The following is an 18,991-nucleotide window of genomic DNA, read 5'->3' as shown; positions in this document are numbered from 1 at the left end:
TATTATTTTTGTAGTGGTGATTCTTTCAGTTATGGGTTGAGCTCAGTGACCTTTGAGGTTCCTTCTACTCTTTTTTTTAATGTTGTATTGCATTTTTATTTTGATAAAACATCTCCCAATTACATTTTAATCTGATTCAGGTTGCATTACAGAGGGCCGTGAGTTTAACATCTCATTCTTACAGCACAATAATATTCTATTACATTCATATTCCATAATTTTTTTCTGCCATTCTCCAATGGCCGGTGCTTCTACTTCTAAAATTCTGTGATTCCAAGTCTCCTTCGCTTTATAGGCATGTAGCCATCATAGAGGGTCTACCACAGTTGACTTTCCTTAGGACTGTGCTCAAGGTAATTGGTGACCACCCTATAACTTGGAATAGCTCTGGAGAGCTCAGTCTACATTTCCCAGAAGGCCATCCCTACAAGTCTCCAGTGGCTATCTTGGAATCAAGAAAAATCACCCACTAAATTAGAATCACTGCACTTTTCCAGAATGCATATTGCTTAAAGGAAGGGACAATGAGTTCTTGTCAGAAAACTTAAACCAAAGATCCTCAGAATTCCTCTGAGACTAGCAGGCTTAACACCAAGCATGCTGATTTGTTTCCTGTTCCTTCCACAGAAAGCGAAACTGTTCAGTATCACTATGGGCTGAAGGATCTGGTCACAATCTTATTTTACATCTTCATCACCATCATCCTGCATGCCGTGGTACAGGAGTACATCTTGGATGTAAGTGTTACCCATCCCTGGGACTCTGACATTGGAAGTTTGGTTCAGTTTGTATTCCAGTACTCTCCACCTGGGTTGAACCCTGACAAGTTTGAATTGGATAATTGGATTCCCACTCCAGTGTCTCACTACCCCCTACCACTCATCCTCCCATATGCAGGTTGCAATCATTTAGTCCCACAGACCCATGACCTTGGTTGATAGGCTTATTTGATGGTCATGCATTGTTCCAACTAAGAATTACCAGAACAAAAGCCCCATCTCCCCTCCTGGTCATCATTCTTACCAAGGAAGTTCTTTTCTTGATCTTGATCTACCTTGGTGTAGATGTATGCAGTCCTGTTATTTACTTCCTGCCAATCACCCCAGTCTCTTTTCCATCTTATAGCCCCTTCAAGTTAGCAGATTCATTGTAATCCAATCGGTGCTGGACTTGTAAGCCAGCAAGACCTGGATTCATGCCCCACCCTAAAACTTACTAGTAGGTATGTGCGCCTAAGAACATTACTTAACCTTAGATTATCAGTGTTCTCTGTAAAATGAAGAAGTTAGTCTACATCAGTGGTTCTCAAACATAACTCTTAAAAATTGAAGACCCCAAAGCACTTTTGTTTATATGGGTTGTCATAGATAGCTTTTGTTGTTATATCACTCTCATTTCCAAATATATGCCTTCCCACCTCCCTTCCCCTGAGAGCCATCCCTTATAACAAAGAATAAAAAGAGAATTTGTTGAATTGAAGCAGCTCAACAAAACTAATCAATACATCAGCCAAGTTGGACAGTATAGGCTTTATTCTGTACACGTAATTCCTCACTTCTGCAAAGAAGGAAGGGAGGTATATTTTCCCATATCTTCTTCGGGGCCAAGTATATAAGTATTCACTGAGCCCTTAGTATACACTTAATATATACTAAAAGAAGAGGAGTATAAGAGAAATATGAGACACGGGCTTTATCTAAGTCACAGTCTAAGTATGGGGAGTTATTTATGTTCCTGTGTCTAAACAAAGCAGTCTAGATCCTACAGATTCCCCCAAGATGCTTGTGTCTGGCCTGGCATAGAATATGACTTGAATGTACCCAATAGGTACTTAATAAATGCATGTCAAGTTAGTTCTTGGATCAAGGCTTGCTTTACTCTTTTAATATTATTAGTATTTTGTGGGAAGGAGATAGAAATTGTATGTTCATGTTTTTCTTTTTTTCCTTTAGAAAATCAGCAGACGACTTCATCTCTCCAAGGTCAAACACAGCAAGTTCAATGAATCTGGACAGCTGGTAGCCTTTCATCTCAGCTCCTTGGTCTGGTGCTTGTATGTTGTTGTGACGGTGAGTGGCAGTCTTCACTAGAAGGTTATAATTGGCAGCCTTTTATTAGGGGGTGGTCTAGACTGAGTGGAACATGCAGTCAGTATTTGAAGAGCTAATGAAAGTAATTGCAAAGTACTTAGCAGACTAGAAGAAACTAATAAGCACTTTATAGTCCTGGGGTACTTTCTTCCTAAGAACTAAAAACACTTTTTTGCCTAGAATACAAATGTGGTCTTATGTGACAACATCCCGTTGGCATTCAAAGCCCTCCATAATCTATCTTATTTAGCCCACTTCTTGTCCTGTCCTTTGTCTCTGGACCTTTACTCATTCTGTCTATACCATTTCTGGAATGGAGTTTCCCTGCCCACCTCTGCCTGTTCAAGTTCTTCCAACTAGGTCCAGGTTCTGTGCTATTCATCCTTTGACTTCCTCTCCCTTCCCGGGGGAAAGTCATCTTTCCCTTCTAAAATTCCTCACTTTGGACCATTTGCATTCATCACATTCTTCCTTTTATCATAGTTGCTCGTGCATGTCTTATCCCCCCTTTTAGAGTCTAAGCTCCTTGAGGGCTAGGGGCTGTGTCCTATTTCTGCTAGGTTACCTCACTGCCTCAGATTTTAAGATTCTTAATCTTCATCACTTTGATTGTTGTCCTCTTGATAGGAAAAAACATAGTTTTCTTAGTTCATCATTGAATCCTTAGCATTTAACACAGTGCATTGCACAGAGAAGTATCTCTGGGTCTTAGCTTTATATGCAATAGGTGCTTAATATGCTTAATGAATGGAATTGCCTTTTAGCCTCACAGGATTTCTGTGACAAAAAAGGGATTGAGCTGTAGTAAACAGTGGAGAAGCTGAGCAAAGAGGATAAATGGCTTACCCAAGGTTACAGTTGGTTACCTGCTAGAGCCAACCTCTGATTTCCAGCCAGTTGTAGTTTTCCTTGTTACAGTATTGATTCTAACAGATCAAATCCTTTTATGATAAATTCAATTTCATAAACATTCATAGGGTTAAAATAGCTCTATGTGAAGGGCCATTCATTTTGAGAAATATAGTGCATTAAAACAATATACATTATATTGAAATCTACAGGGACTGTTTCATTCATTCCAGTTGTTTCCCCGGTCCCTGGCACTTACTCGGTGCCTAATAAATGCTTTGATTGATTAGGGAGAGCACAACTATTAACTGCATAAAGGTTTTCCACAACCTGGATTAAGGATAGTCAGTCAACAAGTATTTTTGAAGGGATTACTACTTGTGCTTGCAAAGAACAGCAAAAATAGTTCCTGCCCTCAAGGAGCATAGATTCTTATGGGGAGACAACATGTAAATAACTTGGTACATAAAAGATCTATACAGAGAAGATAGAAGGTAATATAAAAGGAGAAAGCATTACCAACTGGGAGAACTCACAGAGAAGGTGTGCTTTTACCTTTGTCTTAAAGGAAGTCTGGAGTCTCAAAGGGAGATCATTCTAGACATGGGGAACATGGAGACAGGAGATGAATTGTCATATTCAAAGAACTACAGATAGACCAGGCTTACTGGATCAGGCCTGGAAGAATGTGGCTTGTATCCAGACAAGTAGGGTTTTTGGATACAGGAAAATTTCAGAACAACAGAAGAATTCAGTCAGTGATGTGGTCTTCATCATAGCAAGACTTGACCAGTGATGCCACAGAAGTCCTTATTAACAACTGCACCTTCTTTTACTGGAACTCCCATCTAAACTGCCCTCATTCAGGACGTAAGGCCAGCCTTATGTGAAATCCAGACATAGCCCTTAGAAAAATTAGCAAAGCTCTGGTTTCTCCCATGCTGGGAGGTACGTGAACTCCTTACCCTAAAAGCTTATGGCTCTAGAATCATACATGAAGAGCCAGAAGGAATATTAGAGATCATTTTATGAATGAGGAAACTGAGGCCCAGAGTGGTTAAGGAAGTGCTTTACAAATATTATTTCATTTGATCCTCACAACAACCTGACAATAATAGCAATAAAAGTTTCTATTATTATGCCCATTTTACATTTGAGGAAACTGAGGCAGACAGAGGTTAAGTGACTAGCCCAGGATCAATGATGTAGCTGGTATCTGAGGCCTGTTTTGAACTTAGGTCTTCCTGTCCCCCAAGTCCTGTGCTGACTCCCTGAGTACCTTTCATCCCCATAAGGAACCTTCACAGACTTGAGGGGACAGCCCTGATCAACCAAAGCAGGAACCAAAGTGCTTCTCCTTCTTGTTAATGGTAAACAGAAGAACAACTCTCTCAATCACACCATGGATTGAATGGGGAGGAAGAAGGCCCCTCTATTATTCAGGCCCTTGTGAATGGCAGACACCTCCAATGCCACTTACTATTCCGCTCACACTCAGGTTTAGAGGGCCCAGGCCTGGCCATGTGGCATAAAACAGCATTTAACATGCATATGAATGTAAACTCTGACTTCCCTTCCCACCCGCTGCCCCACCCCCAACTCTCTGTACTGTCCACTGGAGTTTTGAAGTGGGGGAGGAGTGGCTTGTCTAGTTTTCTTACAAAGTATTGCCTCATTTCTCTGAATCACATTTCTTCTTCAGATACCGCCCCGGACATTCTTCTCCTCCCTCCTTCGTGCCCTCTCCCACAATGTGACACATTTAGACCAGGTTTAGGGGCCAAATGTCATTACTTAGGGTGATTTTTTTTTTCTTAAGTCCTTGGAGAAAGTGAAATGTTCAGTCATTTTCATCATTTTTCTCTCCCCATCCTCCCCCTTCAGGGATTTCTTCTCCCTCTCTCTGTATTTCCATTAAACAATAATGATAGTAATTAATTAGGGGAGCATAAAGCACTTTTTCTTTTGGGAATCTCCAGATTGCCTTTTATCAGGCGAGGGCCAGCATTACTCTCTTCCACTTAACATCTTTAACTGGAAACAGAGGCCCAGAGAGATGATGTACTGTTCTCCTCAGGGTAGTCACAGAAAATGCCATTGGTACCCAGTACCTCAGGGGAACAGAAATGTAGAATGTTTTTTACCAGATTAGTGCTCTGTGGAATTTTTTTTTTTTAAAAAAGGATGTTGGGAGACATCTACTAATGTGGAGAAGAAAGCAGGTTTTTTTTTTTGTTCATTTAACAAGCATTTATTTTCTCTCCCTACCAGTTCCCATCCCTTATTTAAAAGAAAAACAAAACTTTTTTCTTTTTTTTTTTAGAACAAAACTTTTGTAACAAATAAGCATAGTCATACAAAACAAATTCTTACATTGTCCATGTCCAAAAATGTGTGTCTCATTCTGCATCTTGAGTTCATCACCCTCTCAGTCAGTGAGTAGGTATTTGCATTGTCATCAGTCCTCTGGAATCATAGTTGGTCTTTGCATTGATCAGAGTTCTTAAAGCATATAAAGTTGTTTGTCTTTGCTATGTCGTGGTTGTACAGTTACTCTCCTGGGTCTGCTTACTTGGCATTGGATCAGTTCATAAAAATCTTCCAAGTTTTCTCTGAAGCTGTCCCTTTCATTATTCCTTACGGAACGTTGTTATTATTGCATTCATATACATTCATATTTGTTTAGATGTTCCCCAATTTATGGGTACTCCTTAGTTTCCAATTTAGAGCTAGAAAATAGTTTTAAAATCATATTATTCTAAACTAGTAGAAATAACCCTTCTGGCTAACCATTCCTAACTTCTTAAAACTAATTTGAAGTCCCTGTTCAGTCTTCCTTTTTTCATTGGCTCATAGGGAGAAAGATTTCAAAGGGTAGGGAAAACTCTTCTTTTCCCTAGAGTTCTCTTGGGATGTCTAGCTTCATATAGAGTAGGTAGCATCATGGATTTAGAGTTGGAGGAACCTCAGAGGTCAGCCTTCTCATTTTACAGATGAAGAAACTGAAGCCCTGGGGCAGCTCGGTGGTGCAGTGCATAGAGTACCGGCCCTGAAGTCAGGAGGACCTGAGTTCAAATCTGGCTTCAGACCAGACACTTGACACTTACTAGCTGTGTGACCCTGGGCAAGTCACTTAACCCCAACTGCCTAAGCAAAAAAAAAGAAAAAGAAACTGAAATCCAGTGAGCTCATCGCATTGGAGATTTTGAGTTTAAGGGGCCTCAGAAACCATCTAGTTTAAGTCCATCATAAGGCAATATGGTATAGTGGATAGAGCAGTGGACTTGGAGTCAGATAGACCTAGTTTCATATTCTGTCCCAGATACTTACTAACTTTGTGACTCTGAGCAAGTCACTTAACTTCTCTGTGCCTCAGTTTCCTTTTTTGTGAAATTAGAGGGTTGAGATTGATGGCCTCTAGGGTGTCCCTTTAACCTTTAAATCCCTGATCCTATGGTTGCTATCATTTTTCTGAATAATATTTTATTTTTCCCAATTAAATGTAAAAACATTTTTAACACTTTTTTTTTTAATTTTGAGTTCCAAATTCTCTCCCCCTACCTCACCTCCCTTTCCCTGGGACAGTAAGCAATTTTATGTAAGTTATGCATGTTCAGTCATGCAAAACATTTCCATATTAGTCATATTGTGAAAGAAAAACCCAAAAAAGAAAAAATAAAGAAAGTGGAAAATAGTATGCTTTGATCTGCGTTCAAACTCTATCATGTCTTTCTCTGGAGGTGGATAGCATTTTTTCTTCACGAGTCCTTTGGAATTGTCTTGAACCATTGTATTATTGAGAATAACTAAGTCCTTCACAATTGATTATAACACAACATTGCTGTTGCTGTGTCCCAGGTTCTCCTGGTTCTGCTCACTTCACTTTGTATCAGTTCGTGTAAGTCTTTCCAGGTTTTTCTGAACTCATCCTGCTCGTCATTTCTTATAGCACAGCAGCATTCCGTTACAGTCATATACCACAACTTGTTCAGCCATTCCCCAGACATCCCCTCCGATGGCATCATTTTACAGATGAGGAAATGAGATCCAGAGAGTTAAAGGATCAGATCATGGATTTAGATCCAGATGGGACCTCAGAGGCCATTTAATCCAACCTCATTTTACTGATGAAGAAGCAGGCCAGGGGTGAAGTGATCTGTCTCAGATCATACAAAGAGTAAGTTTTAGAAATAGGATCCAGGCCCTCTGACTATAAAGCAAACATCTCTTAAGCGCTTGATATGCTCACATAACTTCTAAAGTCACTATATTGTTGTTGATGAATAAAAATTATGTACAGAGGTTTATTTAGAAAAGGAGTTAGGAGTTGTGATTCACTCCATTATCTTAGGTTTTTGGTTGTAGGGGGCTATATTTCACAGTCCATGATTTATCTCACAGTATATATGAATCCATCAAGTGATGGGCTATTATTGGGTTCAAGTGTATCTGTATTTTCTTTGTTCATAAATAGATTTGGAGGGGGAGGTTAGTGCTTGTTGGGAGAAAGTGGGGAACTTCCAACTTAGGCCCCATTTAGCTAACTTTATAAAGTCAGAGAAGACCTTTAAAGGGTCAGCCAGGCAGCCAGTCTGTCTGCCTGTTTGCGGAGAAGATTCAGGTCCCAGATCAGCATATTGGGGGATTGTAGATAGGTAAGGGCATCTAAAGCAGGCCCTAGCTAACTTGTGTTGTCTGGCACGTCAGACCTCTAAAGTTAACCCCTTGGGCTCCAGAGGCATGTGACCACTCCTCCTTAGGCAGCTGTTTGGCCAGCCCTCTGGAAAAGACTGCTCATTCACCGACCAGTGAGTCATTTCTTCTCTGGCTCCTGCTTATCCTCTCCTTCCCCCTCCGCCCCCTCCTTCTGCCACCCCAGTTCCAGACCTAGTGGACTGGACAGGCTCCCCATTTGCAATCAGGGCAACATTTTTTCTGTTGGGATCTTTTTGTTTGTTGGTTTCAGAGTTTCCATAGCTTTGTTTCCTGAGCAAATAGGCCACTAAGCTGTAGAAAGTTTGCATTTAATATGTAAAGCTGGTATGTGTGTGTGTGTGTGTGTGTGGCTTTAGGTTTCCCTCCAGGGTTTCTGTCCTTCCACGAACACTTTTTCTTTGGCGGGAATGCTTCCTCCACTTCAGATTTCCATAGACAGACTCACAAATAACATTTTATGTTGATAAGTAAACAATACTATTTCCTGTAGGAAGGAACTGTCACCTCCTTGGGTTTTTTTTTTTCTCCCTCCGAAAGCGGCTGGAGGCGTCACGCCCTTAATGTGAGAAAAGGAAGGCTGTAAAGTTGTCCTCTGCCTAGCCTGGCAGATTTCTAATCAGGACATAACTGTCAGGCAGAAGACCAGGGTGATGAACGTAGAGAATGTGGGTGTGGAGCATCAATCAAAACTGAGACAGGACTTCCACCAGTCTCTTAGGTCTCATGCATGTGTGAGATACGGAGGCCACAGTCAGGAAGAGTCATGAGTGTGATCTTTTTAGAATGAATGTCCTTTGAGAATTCTGGGGATTTAAAAGGAAAAGGAAGAAAGTTATATTCTTTCTCCATCTTTAGATACCAGTCTTCTGCATAGGTCCTCATTCTCTTCCTCTGTCAACTGTATACGTGGTTCTGATCTGCTTTGGTAAAGTAGAACCAGGCAATCAATCTTTTGGTCTAGTACTCTTGTGGTGGAGGTGGTGATGATTAATTATGTCTCACCCCATCTGGAGTTTTCTTCCTTTTTTTTGGCTTTTTGGTGAGGCAGTCCGGGTTAAGTCACTTGCCTAGGCTCACACAGCTAGTAAGTGTCAAGTGTCTGAGACCAGATTTGAACTTAGGTCCTTCTGACTCAAAGGCTAGAGCTCTATCCACTGCACCACCTAGCTGCCCCCCATCTGGAGTTTTCTTGGCAAAGATACTGGACTTGTTTGCCATTTCCTTCTCCAGATCATCTTACAGATGAGGAAACTGAGGCAAACAGGGTATCTGAAGCCGACTTTGAACTAAGGTCCTCCCGACTCCAGGACCAGTGCTTTATCCACTGCACTACCTAGTTGAAGAATCACAGTAGCACAAAGGAAAAGTGGGATGTGCAAATCTAGAGACGTCTTCATCCCAAATGTTCAAATACACTACTTGTGCCCAGCCTGTGGTAGAGCCTTCCGAGTTCATGTTGGCCTGATGGCCACGGTTGACCACACTGTACCACGACCCAACATCGTGATGTCATTGGTCCTCTTGGAGTATGAAGGATAAATGACAATATGCGATTCTGAGATAGCAGGAGGAGGCCCATTGTCTTGGCTGCTTTTTTTGTCTGTAGAAATTTCTTCATGACTCATGAGGTTTGTTAAGAACTAACAAAGAAAACCAATAGGTTTTTTTTAGGGAGTATGGAATTGGTGGGAAGAGGCTGTATTTTACAGTGGGGGAAAAAAACACACTAGACCTGGGTAAGGTCTTACCTGGAGGTAAGACCTGGGTTCTGGTCTTGGCTCTGCTTCTGTCAGTCAGTAATTCTTTTTTAAGCTCGTACTGTCTCCTGGGCACTGTGCTAGATGCTGAGAATACAGATACAAAGAATGAAACAATTCTTATTCACAATGAGCTTACATTCTAATGGGGGAGATAACAAGTACACATAAAATTTTATATCTAGCTTAAATATGATGTTAATAAATATATACACATATACATACAAATATGTAGTTAAATACATGGTAGTTTGCAAGAGTACTAGCAGCTGGGGAGAGAGGGGGGAGTTAGGAAAGGATTCATGCAGATGTTATTTTTCTGTGTCCTAAAGGAAGAGAGACACTCTGTGAGGAAGAGGTAAGGGACAGGGGTGGGGCGGAGGGCGGGGAGGGTAGTGCATTCCAAGCATGGAAGACAGCCTGGGCACATAGGTGGAGAGTTGGTGTGACCTTGGGTAAATCATTTAACCTCAAAATTCATTTAATTTTTGCAACATTAGAGTCATCCTTAATTTCTGACACTCCCCATTCCGCATCTCCAATTACCAAGTGTTGTTGATTCTGTCTCCAGAGTATCTCTCCCAGGCAGGCCCCTGTTGTCCTTCACCTGGCTATACAATAGTGTCCTAATAATTGGTCTCTGACCGAAGTGTCTGTCCTCTCCAATCTGTCCACATGGCTGCCAGAGTGATTTTTCTGAACCGTAGGCTTTCTCTGCGTAATGAGTTCCAATGAGTGCCTATTACCTCTAGGATCACATACACACTCTCCACTGTCGAGCTTTTAAAACCTTGTACAGCTGTGCTGTGACCCACCTTTCCAGCTTTATTAGATCTATGCTGTGCTCCTTCACACGATCTTTGGTCCGGCTGAACTGATCTTCTCCGTGTTTCTCATATGCTCCATGCTATAATAGCTCTTATCTTCATGTCTTCTCACAAGTTGTCCTTGGGGCCTGGAAGGCACTTCTTCCTTACTGCCACCTCTCAGAATTCCTGGCGTTCATGTGGAGTTAAAGCATCATCTTCTATATAAAGCCTTTCCATATCTTCCATTGCTAGTGCTTTTCCCCTCAAAAAAAAAATTACCCTGCATATATTTAGTATGTATTTATAGAGGCACATATCTCCTTTGATAGAATGTGAGCTTCTTGAGGGCAGAATCTATTGCATTTTTTAAAACCATATTTCCCAATACAGTGTCTGACATAATAAGCATTTAACAAATGCTTGCTTGTCTGAATAGTCTGAGCCTTAGTTGCCTCTTATGCAAAATTAAGAAATTGGACTAGATGATTTCTAAGGCCTCCTCCATTTGAAAACTTGATAACTTTGATTTGGAAAGGGTTCAACACTTTAGTAAGTGACTGCTATTTGCCGAGTCCTGGGGATTATTGTCCCCATTTTACAAATAAAGAAACTGAGGCATGAAAATGATATGTGTGTAAATATGTACATTATACACACACACACAGGTATATACATATACATACATATATATGTGTATATATATATATATACACACACACACACGCATGCTAGTTTCTGCCTTCAGGGAGCTTACATTCTACTTTTCAATTTCTACTTCTTCATAATTCCTTATAAAGAAAACATGCATACTCATGGCACCTCTTTTATCATATCATATCAAGGGATAGTGACACATTAGAGTGGAGCAAAGCCACTGAGTTGGTATTGCCAACCTCAGAATCTGTGTTTCCCTTTATCCTTAACTACCTTATGAAATATGATAACCACCACCAGACTTGTAATCACTGTCCCTCAACTCTTCTAAAAGGGTCTTGAATGGGTGACTAGAGCTGGGCTGAAGGTTGCTTTTTTCCCAGATTACCCTGATGTTACTGCTTTATTTGTATCACGTTCACTGGTTATTTTATATAATGAAATAATTGGTATTTGTATAGCACTTAAAATTTTTGCATAACTCTTTACCTACATTATCTTATTTGAGCCTTACAACAGCTTTGTGCCCTGGGTACAGCAAGTGTTATTGTCCCCATTTTACAGATAAAGAAATTGAGCCACACAAATTAAGTGACTTGACCCTAGTCACACACTTTGTTGGTCAAAGGTGGGATTTAAACACAAGTGTCCTTGATTCTGACCCCATCACTGGCTTTCCGATGCCATGTTGCCATCTCATTCATTCTGTTGGTTAGAATATTTTGTTAGTGAGAATAGGGTCTTAAGTTTGTTTCCCACATGAAAGCTTCAAGTTCATGTGATATGGGGATTCATCAAAGGAACCAGTGATGTTTAACCTGGAGTAGAGAAGACTGAGGGGAACTGTGAGGGCTGCCTTTGAATATTAGAAGGACTTTTATGTGGGAAAGGGTTTAAACTTGTTCTTTTTTACCCCAGAGGGCAGAACCAGGAACTATAGGTGGGAGCTGGCAGAGACTGATATCAGGAAGAAACCTTCTAGAGCTATCCTAAATAAAATATGGGCTGCCTTGGGAAGCAGTTGGATCACCTTCACTTGAGGTCTTTAGGCACAGGCTACAGGACCACCTATTTGGGTTTGTTATAGGCCAGCAAAAACTACTCAGGACACATGTTCTATCCAGCCAAGATTCAGTAGCATCTTCTTTGTATTCTTGTGGTTGTGTTTATATATTTTGAGGCTGAGGGTTAAAAATCACTGACATACCCTTCTCACTAAACCATCTTGACCTTCCATTATTACCCTTATACCTAATCCAGTTTGTGAAAGGCAGTCTGACTAGTGAAAACCATTTATTCCCTGATTCCATTCTCTTGGATGCTCTTGATCAAGTCCAACTATACTTAATCTTATTCTCCAAAACTACAGGCCAAGTTTTACTGACTACAGGAATAGAGTATTAGACCAGAAGATTGGTTGCCTGATTCTGTTTTAGGTCTAACTATTCTTCTTCTCAGTAGAGTGTAAGCTTCTTGAATGGGGAGAATGTTTTCTTTGTGTCTTCAGTGCCCAGCATGAGGTGCTGTATGCAGTAGGTGCTTGATAAATGTTTATTGCATTGAATTGGTCTTGAACAACTATGTCATTTGGGCCTGGGTCTTTCTTCCATCTGTAAAATGAAGGTGATATGATGTACCTTTTTCAGCCTGCCAAGAATAAGGATAGGGACTATTGACTGTGTCTGTGATTTAATTGGCATGAAATTTTTATTGGTGGGGAACTCTCAGATGAGGAAATTCCCTCTGCCAATGCAGGTTGGCTTTTTTAATGTAACAAATAGTCTAAGAGAGCTGTCTGGAGCACTGAGAGATTAAGTGACTTGCACTGCCTTCTTGGCTCCAAGGTGAGGTCTCTTATCCACTATATAATACTAAGGCAGCTAGGTTGTATAGTAGAGAAAACCCTGGGCTTGGGTCACAAAGATTTGGGTTCAAATTCTGCTTCAGACGTGTGTTAGCTCTCAAGAATACTAAGAGAAGAGTAAAATTCTCAAGTCAGTTGGAGAGAAAGGAAATACAGAAAGTGCTAGGATCTCTGTTACTTAGAGCATTTATGGTAGTATGAAAAGTGAAATGGGCTTTTTAATTTTTCCAGTGGGATGGATAGTGCCACCAGAAGCAGAAGTGACCCCTACAATATTTCTCGGGTCTGTTTCCTCTAATTCTTGTCTTTTATTTCCCCTATAGGAAGGGTACTTAACAAATCCAAGAAGCCTCTGGGAAAACTACCCTCATGTGTATCTCCCGTAAGTATTCTCATGGCTCTGTATGCAGGGCAATGTTTTGCTAGTTCACTAGCTTCTATAAGGAAATTATGACGAGAGCCCCCTAGGCCAGCTGGGATCTGTGCTGACTCATGCACGTCCCTGGCTCATTTAGTGTATTGTTGGACATAAATTGTTGGCATTATATGGTTTTAAGTAAATTGGAGTTTCCTCCAAAAATGCTTTGGGGATAACATAGATTCATGGTATCTTAAATGTGAAATTCATGGTATCATTAAATCCATTTCCCTGCTGCCAGGAATGACTTCACCTAAAACATACTAGGCAGATAAGTACATAAAGGTCTCCAAACTTGACACTGCCCCTTAAGGATCCCTTCTAGCGTATTATAATCTTTTTACTCAGTTTATCTTTATCTCTTTCTATCCATCCTTTTATAGCTTAAGTTCCTTTTTTTTTTCCCTCCCCTTGTTTGGTCTTTATTGAATTTTGTTCTCTTCTTCACATTACTGGTACTTTATCACTCATCTCCTCTGAAGTCCTACCCCAGTGTTTCTCATCCGGGCATGGAAGCAAACCTTCATCCTCACAGACTCAAGGCTGTGCCAGCAGGTACAAGTCCTACCACAATGAATAGATTTCCAGCTGCTATAATTCTTAAAGTACTGGATCTGGAGTCAAGAAGATCCAGATTCAAATCCTACCTCTGACACTTAATAGCTATGTGACCATGGACAAACCCCCTAAACCTATGTAAGTCTCCACTTCCTCACTTGTAAAGTGAGGCATTGGCCTTTTAAGTTGTTTCCATCTCTAAGTTGATGATTCAGTGTGTCCAGCTGTGATCTGTGGGAAAGTCAGCCAGTCAGGGACCAGTCTGGTTAATAGAAGTTTGGAGAGTTTTTATCACCAAAGGGTTGGTTTCCAGATGATAGAGTTTTCTAGCTGTAGAGACTTAGGAAGACCATTCATTAAAGCTAGGTCATGGCTATTGCTGACTATGTCAGCCGAAAGAATACTGACACCAGTAAAATCGTGGATTCTTTAGGTAAGTGAAGTGTGTTCAGGTAATTAGGCTAAAGAACCTTTAACCTTTGCTCATCACTCTTTTCCAGCACTTCAATCATTTGTGGTTTTCTTCTTAAATTCTTTATTTCCCTTTAAAGAGGGTATGAGGGGTGGGGACATGGAATATACAGGGAGCCAAGAAGTAGACCAGATATAGGAGTGGTGGTGTCCCTGGTCCTTGCCTCTGGTTTCCTGACCCTGTCCCTTAGAATGTAGGGTCATGCCATTGTGATTTTGTTTTTGTCTAATCTGGCAGGACTAAGCGTCATTGCACTGGAAAGAAGAGAACTTGGGTTCAAATCCAAGCTCCGACACTACCTGTGTGATTTTGGCCAAATTATCTAATCTCCCCGAGCCTCAGTTTCCTCATTTGTGAAATGACGGGGCTCGGATTGGATAGTCTCTGAGCTCCCTTCCAGCTCCAGATCTATGATCCTTTGAACCCTGTTATGCCCGGGCCAGACTTCTCCATGCCTTTTGCTCTTGTGTTCCAGTTTCCAGGTGAAGTTTTTCTACCTTTGTCAGCTGGCGTACTGGCTACATGCCCTTCCGGAGCTGTACTTCCAGAAGGTGCGGAAGGTGAGTAGCTCTTGATTCTGATTTCTTTTCTCAAAGTGGTATAGCTGGGCCACCTTCCCTTTTTAGGGTGTTCTGAAGGCTTCTCCCCGTTTTGCTTCCCAGCAGTGCTTTTATTTCCTCCCACCAGGAGGTGGAGATTATTGGATGGTGATGGACCTGTATTCTTAACATTTATTTAAAATCCTAGATGTCCATCCGTGTGAGTCTAATTTCCAGTTCCCATGATGATAAACCATTTCCTCCCTTTTCACACTTCCCTTCCTGGTTCATCTCTCCGGCCCTCTTCCCCCCAAGCCACGAGACTGCAAGACTGGTTGGAAAGCTTTTTGATGAAAATATCCTTCCAGCATTCTTTTCATAATTTCCTTCAGCTTTGCTTCCAATAACATCATCTCCCTAGCTCTGTTCTGTCTCCCCCCATTCCTCACCCTTTTTCCCTCAAGCCAAAGCTACTGCTGTTCCTTCTCACTTGTAGCAGGCTCCCTGGTCCCACTCACAGTGGTCACTGCTACGTCAGCCTTTCCTGCTTATGCCTGCTAACAGTGGGTGCCAAGTTGGACAGCTCCAGTTCCATCTGTTGTCTAACTCCTGCTCCACTGTATCCTTGGGCTTTGGTTACTGGGAAGGGGAAATTCAGTTTGGTCATTTCTGTTTCCAGGAGGAGATTCCACGTCAGCTGCAGTATATCTGTCTGTACTTGGTTCACATAGCTGGAGCATACCTCTTAAAGTAAGTGGCAAGAGTCTCTCCTTTCTATGCCATCTGAGTCCTCTGAGGCCATGTTCCTGCCTTGAGGTGCCAAGTGGTTGATGCCAACAGAGCTCGTGCCCTCGGGATTTTCTGCTTCCAGTTGTTAGTGGATGAACAGGAAAGAGTAGACTTGGAATGGAAAGCATTTATTAAGTGTCAAGCACTGTTTAAAGCATAGGAAATACGAATAGAAAAGCAGGACAGTTCTTGATCTCATAAAGCCCACACTTGAATCGGGGGAGACAACACATATAGGAGGTTGAGCTGTTGGGTAAATGGAATGAATGCCTGAGGGAACGTCCTTAAGGCACAGCAGCCAGTGCAGATGGCAAGAATTCATTGAGTTTCTGACTGAATTGTCATAGAGTCCAGTGTTGTCATTGGGAGAGTAGTTGAGGTAGTGGTTAAGAATCAGTAGTTAGTCAGTAAACATTATTAAGTGTCTGCTATGTGCCAGGCACTATGCTAAGTGCTGGGGATGCAAAAAAAAAAAAAGATAGAAGAAAGTCTCTGCCCTTAAGGGGATTACAGTCTAAGGCAGGAGACAATATCCAGACACCCATGTGCAAACAAGCGATGTACAGATAAGTATTTGAGAATGAGAATTAAGATCAGGAATCCAGAGCTTTGAAAGGACCTCAAGAGACCATCTGGGCCAGACCTCTTGATTAAGAAAAAACTCAAGCCCAGAATGGTCAGATATTTTGCCCAAGGTCACACAGGTAGTGTCAGAGGTAGGATTTGAACCCAACTCCAGAGCCAGTGCTTTATCTATTCACTGTACCTTGCTGCCTCCTTACTCCCTTTTCATTAAAAATTCAAAATGGGGCATTTTGTTGTCCAGAGTAAAGTAGCTTGATGGCTCTGAGGAATCAGGTCTGCCTCATCTCCCCTACCCTGTAAATCAGAGGAAGAGCACAATGACCCGTTGTACTCCCTCTTGACATGCCATGGTCTCCCTCGTGGGATGTCTGCTCCTCCTTTGTTTGAATTTGAATAGCTGCTTTTTTCCAAGGTGCCACCCCAAAGAACTCACACATGTTATTAATTTATTCTTATAACATGCTTCTTGTGACACTAGGTAGTCTTCTTTCCATATTACATCCAGGAGGAGAGAGAAAAAGAGTAATCGGGGTAGGTGACCGTGCTGGGCAGCTCAGTAATCTCGCAAGGGGGGGCTTCCCACCTCTAAAATCTCCTGCGGCAAACGTCGATTCCAAGGAGCATGGGTTTGTGGGACAGAGATTAGGGGAGGGTTTGATGCCAGCTGCAGCAGAGGAGCCTAACTTGAGGGTTTGCAGCCCTGTAGCCCTTACTGTGGGTTTTTGATGCAATATAAAAATCATCCCCACACACAAATGGTATTGCGACATTGTACAGCCGCTTCTTCCTACTTGGGTGACCTTGGGCAAATCACTTCACCTCTCTGGGTCTCAGTTTCCTCACCCGAAAAATGAAAGCATTGGATTATCTGACATCCAGTATAGCTCTTGATCCTATGATCTGTGATCATATTATGATTATTCATCACTCTTCCTAATATTATTGTTAGCACACATTTATATAGAGAGGCAGCAGGTGCTGGACTAGGAGTCAAGAAGAAATGCTTTTGTAGCCCTGAATTTCTATGAACCTGCTAGAGGTTAGTTATTCAGTCAGCAAGTATTTTTAAAGTGCCTACTATGTGCCAGGCATTGTACAAAGCATTGGGGGTACAAAGAGAGGCAAAAGATAGTCCCCTGTTCTCAGGGAGCTCACAATCTAATGGGGGAGATATCATGAAAACTATGAACAAATAAACTATGATAAATTGGTGAAAATCAGCAGAGGGAAGGTTTGAGCATTGAGGGGGACCAGGAAAGACTTCTTACAGAAGGTGAGATGTTCACTGGGACTTCAAGGAAGCCAGGAGGTGGAGACGAAGAGGGAGAGCATTCTAGGCATGGAGGACAGTCATTGAGGGTAGCAAAAATCATTGAGTTGGTATGCCACCCCCAGATTCTATGTGCCCCTTCCATCCTCGAGCATCTTCTGAAATTGAATCACCACCACCTAATCCACATGTCTGTACAATGAGTAATGACCTCTAAAACCTCTTCTAGCTCTAAATAGACGATCAAGAATTCACAGACTCATGGGATGCCATGAATACAAAGATAAGTGAAACAGTCCCAGCCCTGAAGGAACTTACCTTCTTTTGGGAAAGACAACATGTATACATATAAGTAGATGAAAAATAAACACAAGGTAATTTTGGGGAAGGTAGCACATACAGTTGGGAGAATCTGAAAAGACTTCACATAAGATACAGTGTTAAACTGTGAGGCTTGGACTTAACCAAGACATAACTCATCAGAAAGGCACCATTTTCTTCCATTGGACACTTGAGTGCTAGGAACAGGGAGGGTTTGTCATTCCACAGCCTTATTTTTCCAGAGATGTACTGGAACCAGCTCATACAGGCTGTCTCAGGAGATTGTTAGGTGTGGGCATTTATACCTTGGACATCAGGGAGCTACAAGTGAAGGTTTAATTTTTTGTTTTGTTGATTGTGTCGACTTAAGAAAGTGATGGTAAAATATTTGGTTTTATGCAGATTAAGTTTAAGATTAAGCTTATATACCTTTTTTTAGGGGGCGGGGGGGCATGGGAGCCAATTGTTAAACATTTACCCAGTAAAGCACTGGTTGTGTCCATGATCATTGGTGACTTTTTTTTCCCCATCCCAATTTCTTCACAGCCTGACCCGCCTGGGCCTGATCCTGCTGCTGCTGCAGTACGTGGCTGAGTTTCTCTTCCACATGGCACGGCTCTTCTACTTTGCAGATGAGAACAATGAGAAGCTGTAAGTGGTGATGAGAAGGGCACTAGCTGCTGAACACAGGAGGACAGAACCAGGAAATGAGGCAGGGAAAACTAGAAAAGAGGTAGCTCCCAGCCTCTAAGTAATGTCCACATTGCTCGAATATTGAGCCATACCCTGGAACTGACTATATGTCTCTTAAGAGGCCTAGGGAGCTCACTCCAGCTACTGACCTTCTTGCTCTGTGCCTCACACGTGACATTCCACCTCCATCCTCCCTCCCTTTGTCTGTCTCTTAAAGTCTCTAGTTTCCTTCCATACTCAGCTCCCACCCCCTATGCCTGACTTCCCTTCTGCTCATCCCCATTCCTGCATTTCCCCCATCCCCTAAAAATATTATCTTGTATTCATTGTGGAGCTAGAGAACTGGCCTCAAAGTCAGGAAGGCCTGGGTTCACGTCCCCTCTGACACATACATTGATCCTAGGCAGCTCACCTGACCTCTGAGGATTTGGCCACTAATTGAATAAGATTACGTTCCCAACCCACAGCCCCAAAAGTCTCCTTCCACAGTATACCAGAGCAGTAAACCAAGCAGCCTCACAGTGCTTGAAGACCCCCAGTGAGGAGGGGAGCCATTCTTCTTATGGATAGCTCTAACTGTTCAAAGTTTTTACAAGGATTTTTTTTT

General features: G+C 41.8%; 1 protein-coding gene across 1 annotated transcript in view; it reads left to right on the top strand.

Moving 5' to 3' along the window:
• Positions 1 to 18,991, top strand: part of TRAM2 (translocation associated membrane protein 2) — an 86,852-nt gene that overhangs the window by 64,920 nt on the left and 2,941 nt on the right. The window contains exons 3-8 of the mRNA XM_027840289.1: positions 628 to 737; positions 1,953 to 2,069; positions 13,063 to 13,121; positions 14,663 to 14,747; positions 15,406 to 15,476; positions 18,238 to 18,342. Coding sequence (XP_027696090.1) covers positions 628 to 737; positions 1,953 to 2,069; positions 13,063 to 13,121; positions 14,663 to 14,747; positions 15,406 to 15,476; positions 18,238 to 18,342 — 547 coding nt within the window. The remainder of the gene's footprint in view (positions 1 to 627; positions 738 to 1,952; positions 2,070 to 13,062; positions 13,122 to 14,662; positions 14,748 to 15,405; positions 15,477 to 18,237; positions 18,343 to 18,991) is intronic.

Source organism: Vombatus ursinus, unplaced genomic scaffold (genome assembly GCF_900497805.2).
Source record: "Vombatus ursinus unplaced genomic scaffold, bare-nosed wombat genome assembly UNPS02004698.1, whole genome shotgun sequence".
Lineage (NCBI taxonomy): Eukaryota > Metazoa > Chordata > Mammalia > Diprotodontia > Vombatidae > Vombatus > Vombatus ursinus.
The sequence above is the reverse complement of the archived record's forward strand: the minus strand, read 5'-3'. Positions and strand labels throughout refer to the sequence as shown.